Source organism: Cervus elaphus, chromosome 26 (genome assembly GCF_910594005.1).
Source record: "Cervus elaphus chromosome 26, mCerEla1.1, whole genome shotgun sequence".
Taxonomy (NCBI): Eukaryota; Metazoa; Chordata; class Mammalia; order Artiodactyla; family Cervidae; genus Cervus; species Cervus elaphus.
Genome location: NC_057840.1, coordinates 28,215,108 through 28,233,080, shown reverse-complemented (window position 1 = coordinate 28,233,080; position 17,973 = coordinate 28,215,108). Strand labels below are relative to the sequence as shown.

General features: G+C 38.2%; 1 protein-coding gene across 6 annotated transcripts in view; it reads right to left on the bottom strand.

The window, feature by feature from the left end:
* Positions 1–17,973, bottom strand: part of UTRN (utrophin) — a 540,243-nt gene that overhangs the window by 397,247 nt on the left and 125,023 nt on the right. For 4 of the 6 annotated variants that reach the window (XM_043888655.1, XM_043888654.1, XM_043888657.1 and 1 more), the window contains 9 exons: positions 16,740–16,817; positions 16,304–16,396; positions 12,663–12,835; positions 10,203–10,318; positions 9,323–9,489; positions 5,541–5,744; positions 3,924–4,105; positions 2,905–3,055; positions 1,305–1,424 (listed from right to left, as the gene is read on the bottom strand). In XM_043888655.1, coding sequence (XP_043744590.1) covers positions 1,305–1,424; positions 2,905–3,055; positions 3,924–4,105; positions 5,541–5,744; positions 9,323–9,489; positions 10,203–10,318; positions 12,663–12,835; positions 16,304–16,396; positions 16,740–16,817 — 1,284 coding nt within the window. The remainder of the gene's footprint in view (positions 1–1,304; positions 1,425–2,904; positions 3,056–3,923; positions 4,106–5,540; positions 5,745–9,322; positions 9,490–10,202; positions 10,319–12,662; positions 12,836–16,303; positions 16,397–16,739; positions 16,818–17,973) is intronic. The other 2 variants (XM_043888656.1, XM_043888653.1) reach the window with 1 other exon arrangement.

Genomic DNA, 17,973 nt, shown 5'->3' with positions numbered 1-17,973 from the left:
CCTATTTAAACCTCAGGGCCTCCACACAACCACTATGAATATCCTCACTGTTAAATAGATAAGACATGAATGCCTACCTCTAAGATTACTGCAAAAACTAAATACTGTTGCACCAAAATCTCAAAACTACTACCCAGTTTTAAATGTTGCAAAAGAGAAAGAATTCCATATGATAATTTATAGTTACTGAAAATCATCAACTGAAAGTTACTGAAATCATCACCTGGCAACACCATATCAGTTAATCCAAGTTCAAATAAAATACAGCTGACCCTTGAACAATTGGGCGGGTCCACTCATACTTGGATTTTTTTCAATAAATACATAGGAAAAAATTTTGGAGATTTGTGACAATTTGAAATGAAGAGGAACCACAAAGCCTAGAAACATCAAAAAAAAAAAAATTAAGAAAAAGTTAAGCATTCAGGAATGCATAAAATACCTGTAGATATGTATATAACATACAAAATATGTGCTAATGGACTATTTGTTACCAGTACAACTTCCAGTCAACAACAGGCTATTGCTAGTTAAGTTTTGGGGAAGTAAAAAGTTATACTAGGATTTTCGACTGCTTGAGAGGTCAGTGCCCCAAACCCCATGTGTTTAAGGGTCAACTGTACCAAAAACTCTCTTTATAAAGACTTGTAAACAGACACTATAGTCATTGCAAAAAGAAGCAAGTTGTCAGGATTCCCAAAACTGATGCTCACATTTACACATTGATCTACTAAAGAAACAGGGATATTAAATCCTAATGACTGAAATTTTCAAACTTGACATTTTTTTCTTTTTTAGTTCTACCACTTTATTGCTACCAACCCATCTCCCTCCATCCTCGTGCACACACGCTCAGTCATGTAACCCCATGGACTGCAGCCCGCCAGGCTCCTCTGTCCATGGACTTTTCCAGGCAAGAATACTGGAGTGGGTTGCCATTTCCTTCTCCATCAAACTTGACATTTTTTTACATATTCACTGGGTTCCACTCCCAGTGAGGCCCAGAAATATGCATTTTAACAAATTTGTCAAGTGATCCTGAGCAAGAAGTCTGTGGATCATTTGTTGGGATCAGTTCTTCAGCTTCAAAATCTTGTTCATACGCCCAAAGGCTGAAGTAAATGAATGATACCCTGATTCTCCTATAAACCCCCATGCTGTGGAACCCCAGCTGGGAAGTGCAACCTAAAGAAGATGATTTTACTAACCTAAATAAACAGACTGAACATGAAGAATAGGAACAATGTTTGACTGGGGCTCAGACCCCAGGTGCCTTAGCACTATCCTCCTTTACAAGTCCTTACCTGTAATTGATCTTCCAAAACAGCTGTAGCGCTCTCGCCACTGTTTTCATCAACAATCACCACCATATGAGTCAGGGAATTCACTTTCACTTGTTCAGCCTCAAGATCATTCTGCAGACTCTAGAGAAAATATTCAGATTAACCATTATGTCTACTCTTTCCCATTTACATATTTAAAATCCACCCAGTTGTCAATAGTAATTAAGGACACTTAATGAGGCATCCTGTTTAAATTTCCAACCATTAGCCTAAGTGTTCTCCTAAGGAGACAAACCCATTACACATCTTTACATTTCATTATGAACCAAAGCAATTTGAAAATGCAATGTCATAAGAGACTGCAAATGTTATGTCATCACTTTTACTATTTTTATTCCAAGTTTTGGCTGAAAGAATAAGAGAAAAGGTGTCACTTAATCAACTTGAGTGCATACAGTAGGGATTAAGAATATAGAATCATTAAATCAAAAAAGTTCCAAATTTAAAACACAGAGTCAGAGATCATTTTATCTAGTACAACACTGTATAAAGTGACATAAGTCAAATGCGATTTGATAGTCAGAAGCTGTTCTGGTATGTTAGTCAGAAGCTGCTCTGGTTTGTTACCATGGAAAGCAACTGGGGTATACAGACAATTTTCTTCCTACCTCTTCCATGGGAAGAGAATGCCAGGTCACAAGACATATGTATATAGGTAATTTATTCAAATACTACCAATAGTGTTGTCAAATGCCTTGAGTTTTTGTCTTTAATGTATCCTTAAAGCTTTATTTACCATTATGTAGATATTTCATTGAGAAATAAAATTCTTCAAACATTTTGCAGAGAAGCTATTTTACTCTACCTTTCCTTGACTATGAAAAGTTACCTCTTAAATTTCTGACCTCCCTCATAGCTAAGTTGGTAAAGAATCTGCCTGCAATGCAGGAGACCCCAGCTGAATTCCTGGGTTGGGAAGATCCCCTGGAGAAGGGATAGGCTACCCACTGCAGTATTCTTGGACTTCCCTTGTGGCTCAGCTGGTAAAAAATCCGTCCACAATGCAGGAGACCTGGGTTCGATCTCTGGGTTGGGAAGATTCCCCGGAGAAGGGAAAGGCTACCCACTCCAGTATTCTGGCCTGGAGAATTTCATGGACTGTATAGTCCATGGGGTCGCAAAGAGTCGGACATGACTGAGCAACTTTCACTTTTCAGACCACTCACAAAACTCATGAATCCTCACCTAGGAAAAGCAGCAATAGCTTTCCTGGAAGGATTATGAACAGATCAATCTGAGGGTTTCCTTATTTCCCAACACTTTGGTTTCATGCAATAGACTAGGGTTCTTAACCACTCATGAGTCCAAAAAAAAAAAAAAAAAAAACCTTACAAACACTATGTACTTTCATAACAAACCTCTACATGCCCATATAAAATTTGACCTGCACTTTCATCCCTGGCTCAGAAAACCCCCATCCCTACGCACTCCACCCTGCAAGCAAGCTACTGAAGGAGTGTCCCAGCTCTGCGCTAATGATAGACGCCATCAGCCCCTGAGAATTCTAAGTGCTGCTTTTCCATATTTGATAAGGTATAAAAGAAATATGAGCCAGATTTACTTTATGATCTTCTAGCAGCTTTTGCAGGGATTTTAAGTCATCATCCAGGGGGCAAGTTTCCATCTTTTGAATGCGTTCTTCTGTGAGCGTCAACCAGGCAGACAGCTGCTGTAGCTGTTTCCTCTGGAGTTCCATGAGGACATCGTGCAGCCTGTCCAAGGGGAGCAAAGCGTTATCCCCACTCCTTCTTCCCTTTGCAAAGGCACACACACACTCCAGGCATCAGGGAAATGGGGCAGGGGACATACTCTTGTCTAACCTTTTAAAGCAACATTTAGTCTTTATATATAGAAACCAGCAAAAAAATTATTTTCTTCCTAAATGGAGTCAATTAAATGCACTCCAAGAATGCAAATAACAGCACCCTCTATTTGTATCAGAATCATTGTTTCTTTAATCAGGAATTCCTGCCTATTAAATAGGTGGAAATTGCAATGGAACAGTTTGCTCCTTAACATACAATACATGAAATAAAATGAACTGTGGAGGAAAACTACTCTTAAAAAATGTTACAAAATGAAATTCTAGATAAATATAACATAGCCCTATCTTCATGTCAGAGTTGATGGTTAGCCAATTTTAATACTGCAAAGTCCACATACAATGTCTTCACCCTTTTTTTTCGCTGATTTCTGTATGGCCACTTTTACCTTTCATTTGGTTAACATATCAAAGGGGAAATAAAGATCATAAAAATTCCAGCAATGCTACATACAGAAAAGAGTCAAAATGCGATAAGGCAAGTTCTCTGGTTATCTTGTTCCCACAAACATGTAGACTTTTACTTGTGCTAAAGTGGGCAAGAGAGACTTTCAGTGGTTAAGACTTCACTTCTAAAGCAGAAGGTAAGGGTTTGATCCCTGCTCAGGGAGCTAAGATCCCACAAGCATTGTGGACAAAAAACCAGAACATAAACAACAGAAGCAATATTATAACAAACTCAATAAAGACTTTTTAAAAATTTTTAAAACAACTGGGCGCCATCTTGCAGCAGTGTTCATTCCTGGGCTTCCACTCACCGGGACTGTCTGTCCATACTTTCGACTCTGAGCGCCTCCCATCTGGCATTCAGCAGGGACATTTGTTCCTGAATCTCAAACTCCTCTTCATCTGTCAGAGTTCCTTGTGTTATCAGTTGGTTTCCTGCCTGTAAGACGTTCCCCACACTGCTCTGGTGCGCTGTCAGCTCCATCATAAAAGCCTGGGAAGGTACATTATTATGATCTATGAGCTGCTCATTGAAGAAAAGCAAATCTTAATAAATTGTTAATGCCCAAATGTCAATGCTGTGGGGGAAAAAAAAGTGACCATGCAGACTTCAAATAAAGAAGACTTTGATCCATTTTTTTTTTAAGCTCTGAATATAGGAAATAAGCAGCTGACCTAAGGAAAAAGAAAAGATCAAAGAAGACCATGTTACATCTGATAACACCAGCTATTTTTATGTCAATGCTGATTATGCTACTGATAGATCATGAACATGGAGCTATGAGAAGATATAATAAATAAAATACCACGCTCGCCCAAAAGGACTTGCTTAAAGAAAATGACCATTTGTAGTATTTTCAAACCAAAACAGCAAATAAGACCTGTCAATTAATATAGCACCAAAAACTACTTTAATCAAAAAGAATTCTTCACATAAGCCAATCACTACAATGCAATATATTCCTGAAATGGTAGGAAATTTTCATTATATAAAAGTATACAAGAATACTGGATACAAGTTTGCTTAATCATATAACAAATAAAAATAACCACTTCCTAGGGAGCATTCAAAATTTAAAGACTTGATGCACTGATTAGCCATTTTATGTCTTAACTATAATAATACACTTCCAAAACGAGCAGTACTAAAGCGTTGATTTTTGTCAGTGGCTCCACTGAATCTACAAATTATGGTAAGATCAAAATTGAAAATTTAACTCCAACGTACAGTTAATCACCCATGCCAGTTTTATAATGAAGCCCTATTTAAAAATCTTAAGTCCTCAAAAAAAAAAAAGTGTAAAGCAGAGACATTACTTTGCCAGCAAAGGTCCACCTAGTCAAAGTTATGGTTTTTCCAGTGGTCACGTATGAATGTGCGAGTTGTACTATAAAAAAAGCTGAGTGCCAAAGAATTGATGTTTTTGAACTGTGGTGTTGCAGAAAACTCTTGAGTCTTCCTTGGACTGCAAGGAGATCCAACCAATTCATCCTAAAGGAAATCAGTCCTGAACATTCATTGGAAGAAGGACTGATGCTGAAGCTGAAGCTCCAATACTTTGGCCACCTAATTCGAACAATAAATCATTTGAAAAGACCCTGATGCTGGGAAAGATTGAAGGCAGGAGGAGAAGGGGATAACAGAGGATGAGATGTTTGGATGGCATCACCGACTCAATGGCCATGAGTTTGAGCAAGCTCCAGGAGTTGGTGACGGACAGGGAGGCCTGGCGTGCTGCAGGCCATGGGGTGGCAAAGAGTCAGACACGGCTGAGCAACTGAACTGAACTGCACTGAAGTCCTCAAATAATGCCATGAAATTTCTGTGGAGCAGAATTCAGTAAACAACATACATCAGGGTACATCTCCTGATTAAGACATAGGCACCATGGCACATATATCCTGCTCATCAGCCACAGACTACTTACTTCATGGGTTGCAAACTGGTCCTTGACTTCTTCCACATCATCAGAAATGTCATCCTGCTCCTGAAAAGTGTCCTCGGCAGAAAGCAACCAGGTCAGCACTTCCTCCAGTGCTATCTGATAGTTGTCCAGATCCATGTCAACCTCCGTGACAGTGCTGGGGGTTTCCGCTCGGGGACTCTCTTGCTCCTCCTCTGGTGCCGAGCTCTATAGAAACAAATCCAAGAAAATCCACAAGCATCGTGAAGACCAGAAGGTGTTCAACAAAGGCACACCAGATGGAGACCCAAGGTAAACACCACTGTGTCTTAAGGCATCCGTTGGATTCTCAGGAGCTGGGTGAGCAATGCTGTGAACTAGTCAGAAAGCATTTATTCATGCCAGGGTGGCAAAGAGTACAAAAGCTGGATCACTCGTGGATTCGATACTCAGATATACTCTAATATAGCTGCTGTTGCTCAGTCGCCAACTCCTGTCTGACTCTCTGCGACCCCATGGACTACAGCACACCAGGCTTCCCTGTCCTTCACTATCTCCCAGAGTATATAGTTGGGAAGAGACAAATAACCCACATGAATCACTTCTGAACAAAAATAAACAGGCTCTTAACAAAATTATAAATTCCATGGGTCTAACAAGGGATGCTATTTGAATTCATCAAGGGATAGAACAGGAAGTTTCACAGAGAATCTGGAACATGCTGGACCTTGAAAGGGTAGATGTCATTTAAAGAGAGCAATTAGAACCCTTGTTAAATTGCTTTTACTGAATAGCATTTTAGCATTGCATTTTAGACACTAAAAGACAGCCATACGTATACAGGCTATTGTACTGATGATATTTTTCTGAGGTAGTAACCTTCTAGTTTACTAGCTGGGTTTTTTTCTTTTTTTTTTTAAGAGCCTGTGGAATAAGTTATTCCAAGCTCCTTCTAAGCAATGGAGTATTTTCTTATATACTTCAGAATTGTATAACCAAACTAACCACCTATCTCATTTACAAGTTCCCTTCCAGAGCAAAGTTCTTTAAAATTTGCCTACAGCCTGTCTCTACCTTTTCACCTCTCATCCACAGTTTTCATGTATCTGAAACATACAAAATTGTATAGAAAACAACATAAGGAAAGCCCATGTATTTAACAACTAGGGCTGTTAACACTCCCTTTCATGCTGATCAGGTATTGGTCCCTCCCACACACCTGGAAAGTATTTTGCCACCATTAACAATAAACTTCTCAATGACAAATCCATTCTTCTAGCATCATCCTTAGGAGGATCATGTAATGAACACAAAACCAGAACATTTTTTATCATCACAGTGCTAGAACAACATACATAAACCAGAACTGTTTAAAGCAAAGCCAGAAGTCTGGTCACCTTCTGTTTCTTAAGCGCTCAGTGGCATTCTATACATCTGACCTGTCCCCGCCCTCTCGAAGTTCTCCTTCCGCTGCTTTAATAACACCACCTTGGTTTTTCTCCTAGTTCAAAAGCATTTGCCAACACGTAAGTAATGCAGCTCCTCAAAAGTAAGTCCCAGGCCCTTTTTTAACTCTCTTTATGTACTTTGTCTGGATGGCTTCATCCATTGCTATTAGATTTCAAGAACCATCTATTAACATATCCTATTACCTTTATATTTCTCGTCCCAAACTCCTATGTCCCACCTTCCTTAACATTTCCACTTCAATTTTTCATAGGCATATCAAACCTTGTCAGTATTTAAACCCTTCATTTTTTCCCCCCAAACCTCTCTTGGCTTCCCATCTCAGTAAATGGCTCCTCCATGCACTTAACTAACTCCTCCAGCTAAAAAATCCAGGAGGCCAGACATGATTCCTCTTTTCCTTTCCCCTCCTACATTTAATATGGATAAGCAATTCCTACCTTCAAAATTTACCTCAAACCCATCCAGGTCTTTGCATCTTCACAATTGTCATTTGACCTCAGGACTACAACAGCCTGATCACCAGTGTCTTCAGCTCCCTGTTACTATCCAAACTTCTACCTCCACCATCCACTTCTCACAGAGCAGCCAGAATGATGTTTGGAAAATGCAATTTATCCTAAGACTTCCCTGCTTAAAATCTTCCACTGCTTTCTCAATGCTCTTAAGATACAATTGAAAATTCTTAACATAGTTTATAAAAATACTGTGGCAGCAAGAAACAGAGTGAGTGAGTGTGTGTGTGTGTGTAGGGCCGGATTTCAATTAGGTTAATCAGGGAAGTCTTCTCTGAAAAAGTTCCACTGAAACTGGGGAAAGATGGGAAGCTTGCCATGCAAACAGTGGGTGGAGGAGCGTTTCATGGAGATCAGCCCACAGGTACAAGAATCTGGGGGAAGGAGAGGAGAAGTCTACCACGACTGGAGTGCACTGGCCTGAGATGAGTTGGGGCAGGGGGCTGGGCCTTGTAAACTACAAGAGGAGATGAGGTCTTTAATAAGTATGAGAGCTGGAACAGAAAGTAAACACACCCCAAGATATTTTGAAGGAAGAATCCAAAGGGACCCGGTAAATGACATGCAGGAGCTAAACACAATCAGTGAGCCCATAGATGAAACACTGGATAATTAGGAGAGAGATGATGCCAAAGAGAGAGAAGGAAAAATGAGTTAAGTTCTGGACCTAAAACTCTGAAACTGGGAAGCCAGAATAATCCTGGAGATCATTTAGTATCAAACCTTGATATTCTAATGAAGATATCTGAGAACTAGGAAAGTCAGTGACCAGCTAAAGGTTATTAAGACAGGCACTAGGGTCTATGAGGTGGAAAATGGAAGGCGTTATCTAAATGCCAAGTGTTCAGAAGGTATTCATTCAAATACAAGAGGAGATGTTTGACTGAGAGATCAATTTCAAGAGAAATTCAGGAATTATTTACTGATCACCTAATGCTCTAAGCACATATCTGTAGAAGGAGAAAGAGAGGAAGGCAGGCTATCAGCATTCTTTTAAAAGTAGAAGATAGCAAGATAGGTCAAAGAGTAGATGATTACAACTTGACCACATCATGTTCCTTCCATTAACTTAACTCAACTTCTAAGGCATTAATGAAAGCATGCAGATGAAGAGTTTAATGTCAATACACTGCTCTTTTTTATTATTCAGTTATCCATATACATGTATCTGGGCTTCCCTGGTAGCTCAGACAGTAAAAGAAGCCACCTGCAATGCAGGAAATCTGGGTTCAGTCCCTTGGTGGGGAACACGCCCTGGAGAAGGGAATGGGAATCCACTCCAGTATTCTTGCCTGGAGAACCCATGGACAGAGGAGCTTGGTGGGCTGCAGTCCACGGGGTCATAAAGAGTCAGACACGTCTGAGCAACTAACACATACACTCACATACAGACACACACATATATCTATAGTCTTTCTAAAATTCTTTTCCCAGTTAGATTATTAGTGAATATTGAGCAGAGTTCCCTGTGCTAGACAGTAGGTTATCCATTTTAAATACAGCAGTGTGGACATGTCAATCCCAAACTCCCTAATATACTTGCTGTTAATCAAACAGCATGTTATGCAAAAGCATGATTATCCTAGGCCCTAACTCCGGCCTTGCTATGTGAAACATATATTTTCCCTTTTAAAAAGTAAAATCAGTAAAGTTGTGGTTTTCCATTACATGCACATGATGGTGACAGATGCTAACTGATAAACTGAAGCTCTGATGCTGAGAAACCAAGATCCCCTCAGTCAAGAAAAAAACCCTCAGAATTATCTTACCTAGTACCTTACGAAAAACAAATACGGCAAGTCAAATATATTAGTAAAAATTTACCTGTACCTGTATGTTAATTTCTCCTTCTTCACATTCTTTCTTATATTTCCTTGGAAGTGTTTCTACCTCACGGATGGCATCTATAGTGACTTGCTGAGGGAGCACTTCAAACAAAGACGTTAAATACATGATTATGGATTTCTTGTCAGGAAGCTGGACTGCAACATCTAAAAGGGAAAGAAAATAAGAACCAGCTTAAATCAGATGTCCAAAGCATGTGAACTGCTCGATATCAGGTATAAAATAACTGTCCTTAGTGCCCATAAACAATACTAGTATACTATCTTTGCAATACCACAGCTTGGTAACTTTCATATAATATATGAGACACGGGTCAAGATGATTACCTATGGATTTTTGTGCAGTATCCCATTTCTTAAAAATCTTCCCTTACAGTTTCCCCCACAAGGCTAAAAGATAAGCTACCATTTAAGGTAATGGCACAGATTTCATTCATATTATGAAAATAAGTCTAGACTTCAGTCTTGCAACATACTTAAGTAGAGTTTTCACATCATATACAAGAAGCTCATTCACACAAAAAGCACATTTTAATGAAATGAACCAAACACTAAATTGTTTGTCTGATAATTTTGTTTTCCAAAAACGTTAAATCTTATGCTGGTATTTATTAACTATTCTCCAGTGATGTAATTAAATTTCCTCCTGAAGGATCCTAGAAATTGTTAAGCACAAAAGTATTATGTCTATAATAAGAAGTTTTGTACCATATTTCAAAAGGAAAAACCCTTCCTTAACTCTCACAATTCTTTCTACAAAGAGAAAAAACAACAACAACAACCAAACAAAAAAATACTGCTTTTCAAGTATTCAAAATTGTAAAGCAAAACCAAGGTTGAAATTAAACACTGAACAATACCTTCAGGATCTAATAGCTTTTCAATTCCCAAATAAGTTTGAGCCTTGCTGAAGGCATGTTCAAGTCTCTCAATTGGGGACATATTGACAACTCTATCCCAGCTGAAGAGATCAGGTCTGAAATTAGCATGCAAATAAAATTCAGTGATGATGAAATATGTGGTGAAAAAGTTGTTACTGTTATAATCATATACATTTCAGTTTTTTACTTTTTTATTTGTGAATATAAATTTAAAAATTTATCTTTTACATTCCCAAAGTTTGTCAAATATATAATACTTTATAAAATATAAATATGAACATGACAGGTAAAACATTCTAAGATTTCTGTATTGGTTAAATAGGCTGTTAAAATTTTGGAGTAGCCACTGAATGACTAGAAATGGTATAATATTTCCCAAATAGTGAAAGAAAAAAAAAAAGGAGGAAGAACCTACAAGAAGACAAGAAGAAAAAGTAAGAAAAATGAGCTCAAAATAAAGTTAAGAATGAACTTCTGTAAATACATCAGTTATAACAATAATGTTAATGGACTAGAATCTCTGATTAAAAGACCAAGATTAGCAGAATAGAAAATCCAGCTCTAATCCCTTCACAGGATATTTCTAAGGCGAAAATCCCTAAGAGAATTTCCATCCACCCTGCTCCATAGAGCTATTGTTTAGTATTTCATATCTATCATGATTTTCTTTTAATCCCACAAATTGGGCATGACTGTCACCCTAACTGCTTAAAAGTTGATCATTTTCTTTGAGCTCTATCTGCTCTTGGACCAGCCTACCCTTCTGAGATTTGCCTCGCTCACCCCCACCCCCAGTTCCCTCTCAGACGCCATCTCCTGTTACACCCCTTACTCACACCGCTGCACCCAGGGACCTCCCACATGCCAGGTAATTCCCCTCATCTTGCCTGATAGATTTTTCTTCAGCAATATTTACCACTTCTATAGGCTACACAACTCACATTTCCCTGTTTTAAAAATTGCCTGCTTCCCTCTATTTGAACATTAATTCCAAGGAGGAGGACTGGGATTTTTGTTTGCTTTTTATCTCTGTTCTACATCCTGTGGCCAGCACACAGAAGATACTCCATACATATTTGTTCAATCAAGCAATAGATAGAAAAATGTTTTAGCTACAATTCAAGTTTTCTGACAGCATCTCTTAACCAACTAGAAACAGAGGACAACCTCCTTAAACTGATAAAGGAGATGAAGAAGACTAGGTTTTTTTAATCAGATAAAAGGTATATGAAAAAGAAAAATACAGCAAATAGCAGAGCTATGGTAAAACATTAAAGAACAAGACATTCTGCCTCAGTACTACCAATTTAGATCAATATTGTATTGAAGGACAGGCATAAATGAAGGGGAAAGAGGAGAGGAGAGAAAGAGAGAGGAAGGGAGGGAAGGAGAAAATAAATGATTATAATTCATGGTCATGAAAAAAACCTACAGTAACAAAATAAAACCTACAATAACAAATTCAAAATTTATCAGAATTTAACAGTCTTCTAGATATAAGCCATAGAAAAGTCAACTGCATTTTTATATATCAATAAAGAACATAGAGGAAATAAAACTTGAGACAATAAATAATTTACAAGAGGGATAAAACACATAACAAATTTTGCTGTTCACAATTAAATTCTTGCTGCATCTGGAATTTATTTGGGATATGGTGATGCAGGGATCCAACTCATCCGTTTCCACTTATTCCACACCATCTATTAATCTGCAGGATAGGCTCAGCTGTAGACCAGAATGGAGCTATTTCTGAGCTGTTTATTCCCTTAGGTTGAACTACATGAAACTGCCATTCTTACGTGTCAAAAACAGTCAAATATTGGCAATTTCTTATGCTTCAGCTTATTATTACACTGTATTTTATTTGTAGTGCTACATAGTCTCAATTAATATAGCTTCATAACTAGTCTTGCTTTCTGTTTGGAAAGTACTTCAGCCTGTCTCTTCTTCAAGAATGAAGTGGCTCCTTTTGATCCTTTGGCCTTTTATTATAGAATCAGACTCTGATCACAAGTTTCATGAAAAAAAAAATCATTATTTTCAATTGGGGTTGCACTAAATTCATAGAGTTTTTTCCTTTAAGCTGAAGGCTTTGAAAAGTATCAACAATTCTTTGTGTATATTATTAGTGTAGCGCGGAATGAGTGGGCTTGAACTATGTGAATTATTTTACATTTTTTAACTTATAAATACGTACAAGAAATAAGGGCTGTTGTACACTGTGGCATTTAAGTCCTATGGAAACAAAATGTGATGTGTGGTTTTTTTTTTCCGTGATGTTTCTTTTTTTTTTTTTAATGTTTTCAGAAAGCATGTGCAGAGGAGAGAGGTGGTGGTTGGAAGGGACTTTAGGAAGGAGGAGACAGGAGTAGGGAGAGACAGGAAGGATGTACAAATGTGTACAAGTCTGCACAGCTAAGAAGAGTCACATCTCACTTATGCCGGTGGAGCACGGCATTGAAGGCGAGCCCGTCTGTCCAGCTGGTGGTGAAGTTGAGGACGTTGACCTGACTGTACGGCCTCGTGGACTGGCGCACCCAGCTCAGCAGGATCTTCTCGCTGTTCGTCTGCTGCAGGGCTGACATGATATCCTTCATGACATCTTTCACCTGTTTCAAAGGAAACAACGCCTGCCAATAACGTCACGTAGTAACGAGAATCAAGTCCCTGAATAAGGAATGCTATATTCATGAACCACTGGGCCAGGGCAATGGTATTCATTTTATTTCAAAACTTTCCTTTATACACTGGAAACATAAAAGCATTTTAACAGTGATGACTTTGATTCAGAGGTGGTTTTAACGTCACCTTCACGTATCATGGCATTTCCTATACCTTAGCAATACTTTTAATACATTTGGTTACAGTGAACATTAATTTCATAGCCACAAAAAATATTTTAAAACTATACAGTTACAAACATCTTTTAATAGGAGGAAAACTCAATTTTGATTTTCTACAGAAATCAGAAAGAAGGGAAGAATTTGGTTGACTATGAAATCCAAGACTGAATTGCATTTCCTGATGGCAGTAACAATTAAAATCTAGAAGTAATATTTTATGTTATTATTCTAAATTAATACATATGTTTGAAGGAAGTGTTCAAATAATGACGTGGACATAAAAAAAAAACACACAAGAGCCAACTTAAAGGGGTTTATAAAATAAATAATGATAGTGAAAGATCATAACCTACTAAAGAAGTAAAAATCCATCAGTGTGCACAGATATATAAATGAATAGACAGACAGATACAGAGAAACAAGACACAAGGGAAAGCTCTTCCTCACAAGTGGAAAGATAATTAACAAATGTAGAAGAAATGATGAAATGAGACAATCACTTTGCCAAGCACCATAATAATAACTGATGGCTCAGTGGTAAAGAATCGCTTGCCAATGCAGAAGACATTGGTTCAGTCTTTGGGTCAGAAGGATCCCCTAGAGAAGGAAATGGCAACCCACTCCAGTATTCTTGCCTTGGAAATCCTATAGACAGAGGAGCCTGGCAGGCTACGATCCATGGGGTCACAGAAGAGTTGGACATGACTTAGCAACTAAACAAAAATAATAAGAACTACGAATGGATCTTAAAAATAATGGACAAAAGTTTAATAAGTAGGTGAATATTTACAAAGTCTCAAAGTATATCTCCACAAGATACTTTTTAATAACAAAGGGCAGTCACCTTACAGTGGAGACACTGGCAGAGTTCAGCTTACCCAAACGATAAGTTAATACAGCCAGAAAAAAATACCAGACAGCATGTGCTTCGTGATATGGCGTATTAAGGAAAATTCAACATCATTTTTGTTACATTTATCCCACAAATGAATAACCTAAATCTAACCATGAGAAAATATCAGTCAAACCCACATGAAAGAACATTCTACAAAATAACTATTCAGTACTCTTCAAAAACGTCAATATCGTGAAGTGCAAAGAAATACTCAGAAATTATGCCTGAATAAAGATGACCAAAAAGACAAGACAAAAGAATGTAATGCATAATCCTGTATTCTTTTCTCTAAATGATATTATCGGGGCAATTGACAAAATTTCCATCAGATCTCTAGATCACATAATTGTTTTGTTTCAATACTATCTTCCTGATTTTAATAATTATATACTATTTGTTAAGGCATAGTATAATAATTGTATAATGATTAATATTAGCAACATAAATATTATAATAATATATAATATATAAATAATATATTTTTTGCTGGATCATCGAAAAGGCAAGAGAGTTCCAGAAAAATATCTATTTCTGCTTTATTGACTACACCAAAGCCTTCGACTGTGTGGATCACAATAAACTGTGGAAAATTCTGAAGGAGATGGGAATACTAGACCACCTGACCTGCCTCTTGAGAAACCTGTATGCAGGTCAGCAAGCAACAGTTAGAACTGGACATGGAACAACAGACTGGTTCCAAATAGGAAAAGGAGTACGTCAAGGCTGTATATTGTCACCCTGCTTATTTAACTTATATGTAGAGTACATCATGAGAAACGCTGGGCTGGAAGAAGCACAAGCTAGAATCAAGATTGCCGGGAGAAATATCAATAACCTCAGATATGCAGATGACACCACCCCTATGGCAGAAAGTGAAGAGGAACTAAAAAGCCTCTTGATGAAAGTAAAAGAGGAGAGTGAAAAAGTTGGCTTAAAGTTCAACATTCAGAAAACTAAGATCATGGCATCTGGTCCCATCACTTCATGGCAAATAGATGGGGAGACAGTGGAAACAGTGTCAGCCTTTATTTTGGGGGGCTCCAAAGTCACTGCAGATGGTGATTGCAGCCATGAAATGAAAAGACGCTTACTCCTTGGAAGGAAAGTTATGACCAATCTAGATAGCATATTAAAAAGAAGAGACATTACTTTGCCAACAAAGATCCGTCTGGTCAAGGCTATGGTTTTTCCAGTGGTCATGTATGGATGTGAGAGTTGGACTGTGAAGAAAGCTGAGCACCGAAAAATTGCTGCTTGTGAACTATGGTGTTGGAGAAGACTCTTGAGAGTCCCTTGGACTGCAAGGAGATCCAACCAGTCCATCCTAAAAGAAATCAGTCCTGGGTGTTCATTGGAAGGACTGATGCTGAAGCTGAAACTCCAATACTTTGGCCACCTCATGCGAGGTGTGTTGACTCATTGGAAAAGACCCTGAGGCTGGGAGGAATTGGGGGCAGGAGGAGAAGGGGACAACAGAGGATGAGATGACTGGATGGCATCACCGACTCGATGGGCATGAGTTTGAGTTGATAGACAAGGAGGCCTGGGGTGCTGCGATTCATTGGGTCGCAAAGAGTCGGACACAACTGAGCGACTGAACTGAACTGAAATATTATGTATTCAACATTTTATATTATTTTAATATACTGTAGTTATATGAGAGAACTTCTTGTTTTTAGAAAAATAATTTGCTTCTACAAAATACACACTTAACTATTTAGTGAAAGAGGGACAGAGAGAGAAAACACACAAATACAAATTGCTGTTAACATTTGGAAAATCTGAGTGAAAGGTATCCGGGAATTCTTTGAGTTATTTTTGCAATGCTTTGATAAGTCCAGTATTTTTAAAATTTAATATTTAAAAAATACTTTCTCTCTATGCCAGGAAAATAGAGCAGTTTGTCAGGCTTTTCATTCCAAATAAGTCGAATTATATCCTTTCTCCAAATTCGTATGTTGAAATCCTAACCCCCAGCACCTCACCATAGGGATGTATTTAGAAATAGAAATCTGTAAAGAAGTAGTTAAGGTAAAACGAGACCACATGGGTTAGCCCTAATCCAGTATGACTGGTATCTTGGAATAAGCAAAGGAGATTAGGACACAGATATACACAGACCACACGAGGAGACAAGAAGGGAGCCACCTGCCAATAAAGGAGAAGAAACCAACCTTGCTGACACCTGGATCTCCAATTTCTAGCCTCCAAAATTGTGAAAAAACAAATTTCTATTGTTGAAGCCACCCAGTTTGTGGCACCCTGTGGCAACTCTAAGAAACTAATACACCTATGATCCATTTCCATTCCTATTAAAAAGTAATTAAAAATTTCCCCACCTGCCAGTGCAAAATGATGCTCCAAAGTAATCCTAAAGTCAGTTTGTGATTTCCATCTACAATGTCCGTTCCTCCTATATTCACTAAATCCACCTAGTAAAACGAAAAAATAACTTTTAAGACAATTTTTCTACAGAAACCCAGGTTTTTGTTTTAGCACATTTGGACAACAATATAAGTAAATGGTTAAGAAAAATTTCACTTTAGAGAGTCAGGTAAACCTAAGTCACAACAACGTATTACTTAAACAATAGATCAATAAAGTAATCACAAAAAAGCACAACTATTCCTTCACTCATAGAAAAGGTTAAATACTTCTCATATGAAAAATGTTTCCAAAAATCAGTTGACACCAGTGCCCAGAGCAGGTGGCTGGTTTCATAATAAATCATCCCGATAGCATCAAAGGACCCCCGAAGTCACACGACAAACTTACATTATTCTGATGTAAAACCTGCAGCACTCTGTTGACATTATTTAAAGCGTGCACCCTTGTGGAGCCACGTTCTTTCGGCTGGAAAGCAAAACACAAAAGCAATGAGACAGAATCCCTCCATATTGCTGTCAACGATTGACACTGAGATGCACGTGAAACAGCAGCTCAGCCTACAGATCCTCTCTGCGCTAGAGCCCACGCTGGGTTCTCAGGCCACCACGGAGGCCAGCGTTGACAGAATGCAAATCCTCCCACAAATAGCATCTTGAGATAATAGTTCTTTAGCATGCCTGAACGCTGGAATTCCCTAGGGATCTTCCCAAGACACCAATGCTGTGTCCAATCCCAATCCCTATGATTGTGTTTTAGCGAGTCTTTAGTGTAGTCTGGTTTGGGAATTTGTACAAGATTTCCCTGGTGATTCTAAGGTACAAACAAGCTTGGGAACCAATGCTCCACCAGGGAAAAAGCTTCTTCTGTCTCAGTTGGGCTGAAGGCACAAAGATTTAGAGGTTATGTCACCTCCACCTGCACTAGTGTTGATTGAGCAGAGAGGATTCAGAGGTGCTATACCAGGATCCAGATAGCATTACGAGGGCCCGCTGGGAAGACTGGAATTACCAAGGAGACCTGGGAGGCTTCTTTCTGCCTCACTGGCCAGGGAATCTTATCTAAGAAAGGGATCAGCTTCTCCAGTAGGTGGCTACCCACCATCTGGTGCAAAAGGTACAGTGTAACACCCCACACTCTAGCAAGAAAGAAATTCATCTTCAGAAGTGCATCTCTCTATACCTTTCATAGTAATTCTACCTCTAGTGTCAAAGTCTGTACCCATAAAATGCATCCTCTTCACTGGCAGAGTTATTTCTTTGTGAGTATTAGCTACCGTGCACATAAAGTAATAGAGTTGGATTTGATGATGAAACAAACATGAAGATAATACTGAAAATCTGAATAAAAATAGACATCATGTTTTGATAACTTTTTTTAACTGTTTGTTAAATAACATTAAGCATATTTGTCTCTACTTTCCACTATTCAGAATATCATACCTTCTTAAATATCCATCCTTTTTTGTAATTCTCTACTGCCTGAGAGCAATAAAAATAAAAAGTAATTTTTTGGATAAAAATACAGTCTTTGATAAAGCCTAAACAGAGCTCCATCAAAAAATTCATTAAAAAAAATAAAATAAAAAATAAAAATAAATAAAAAACTCATTAAAACCCTTTTT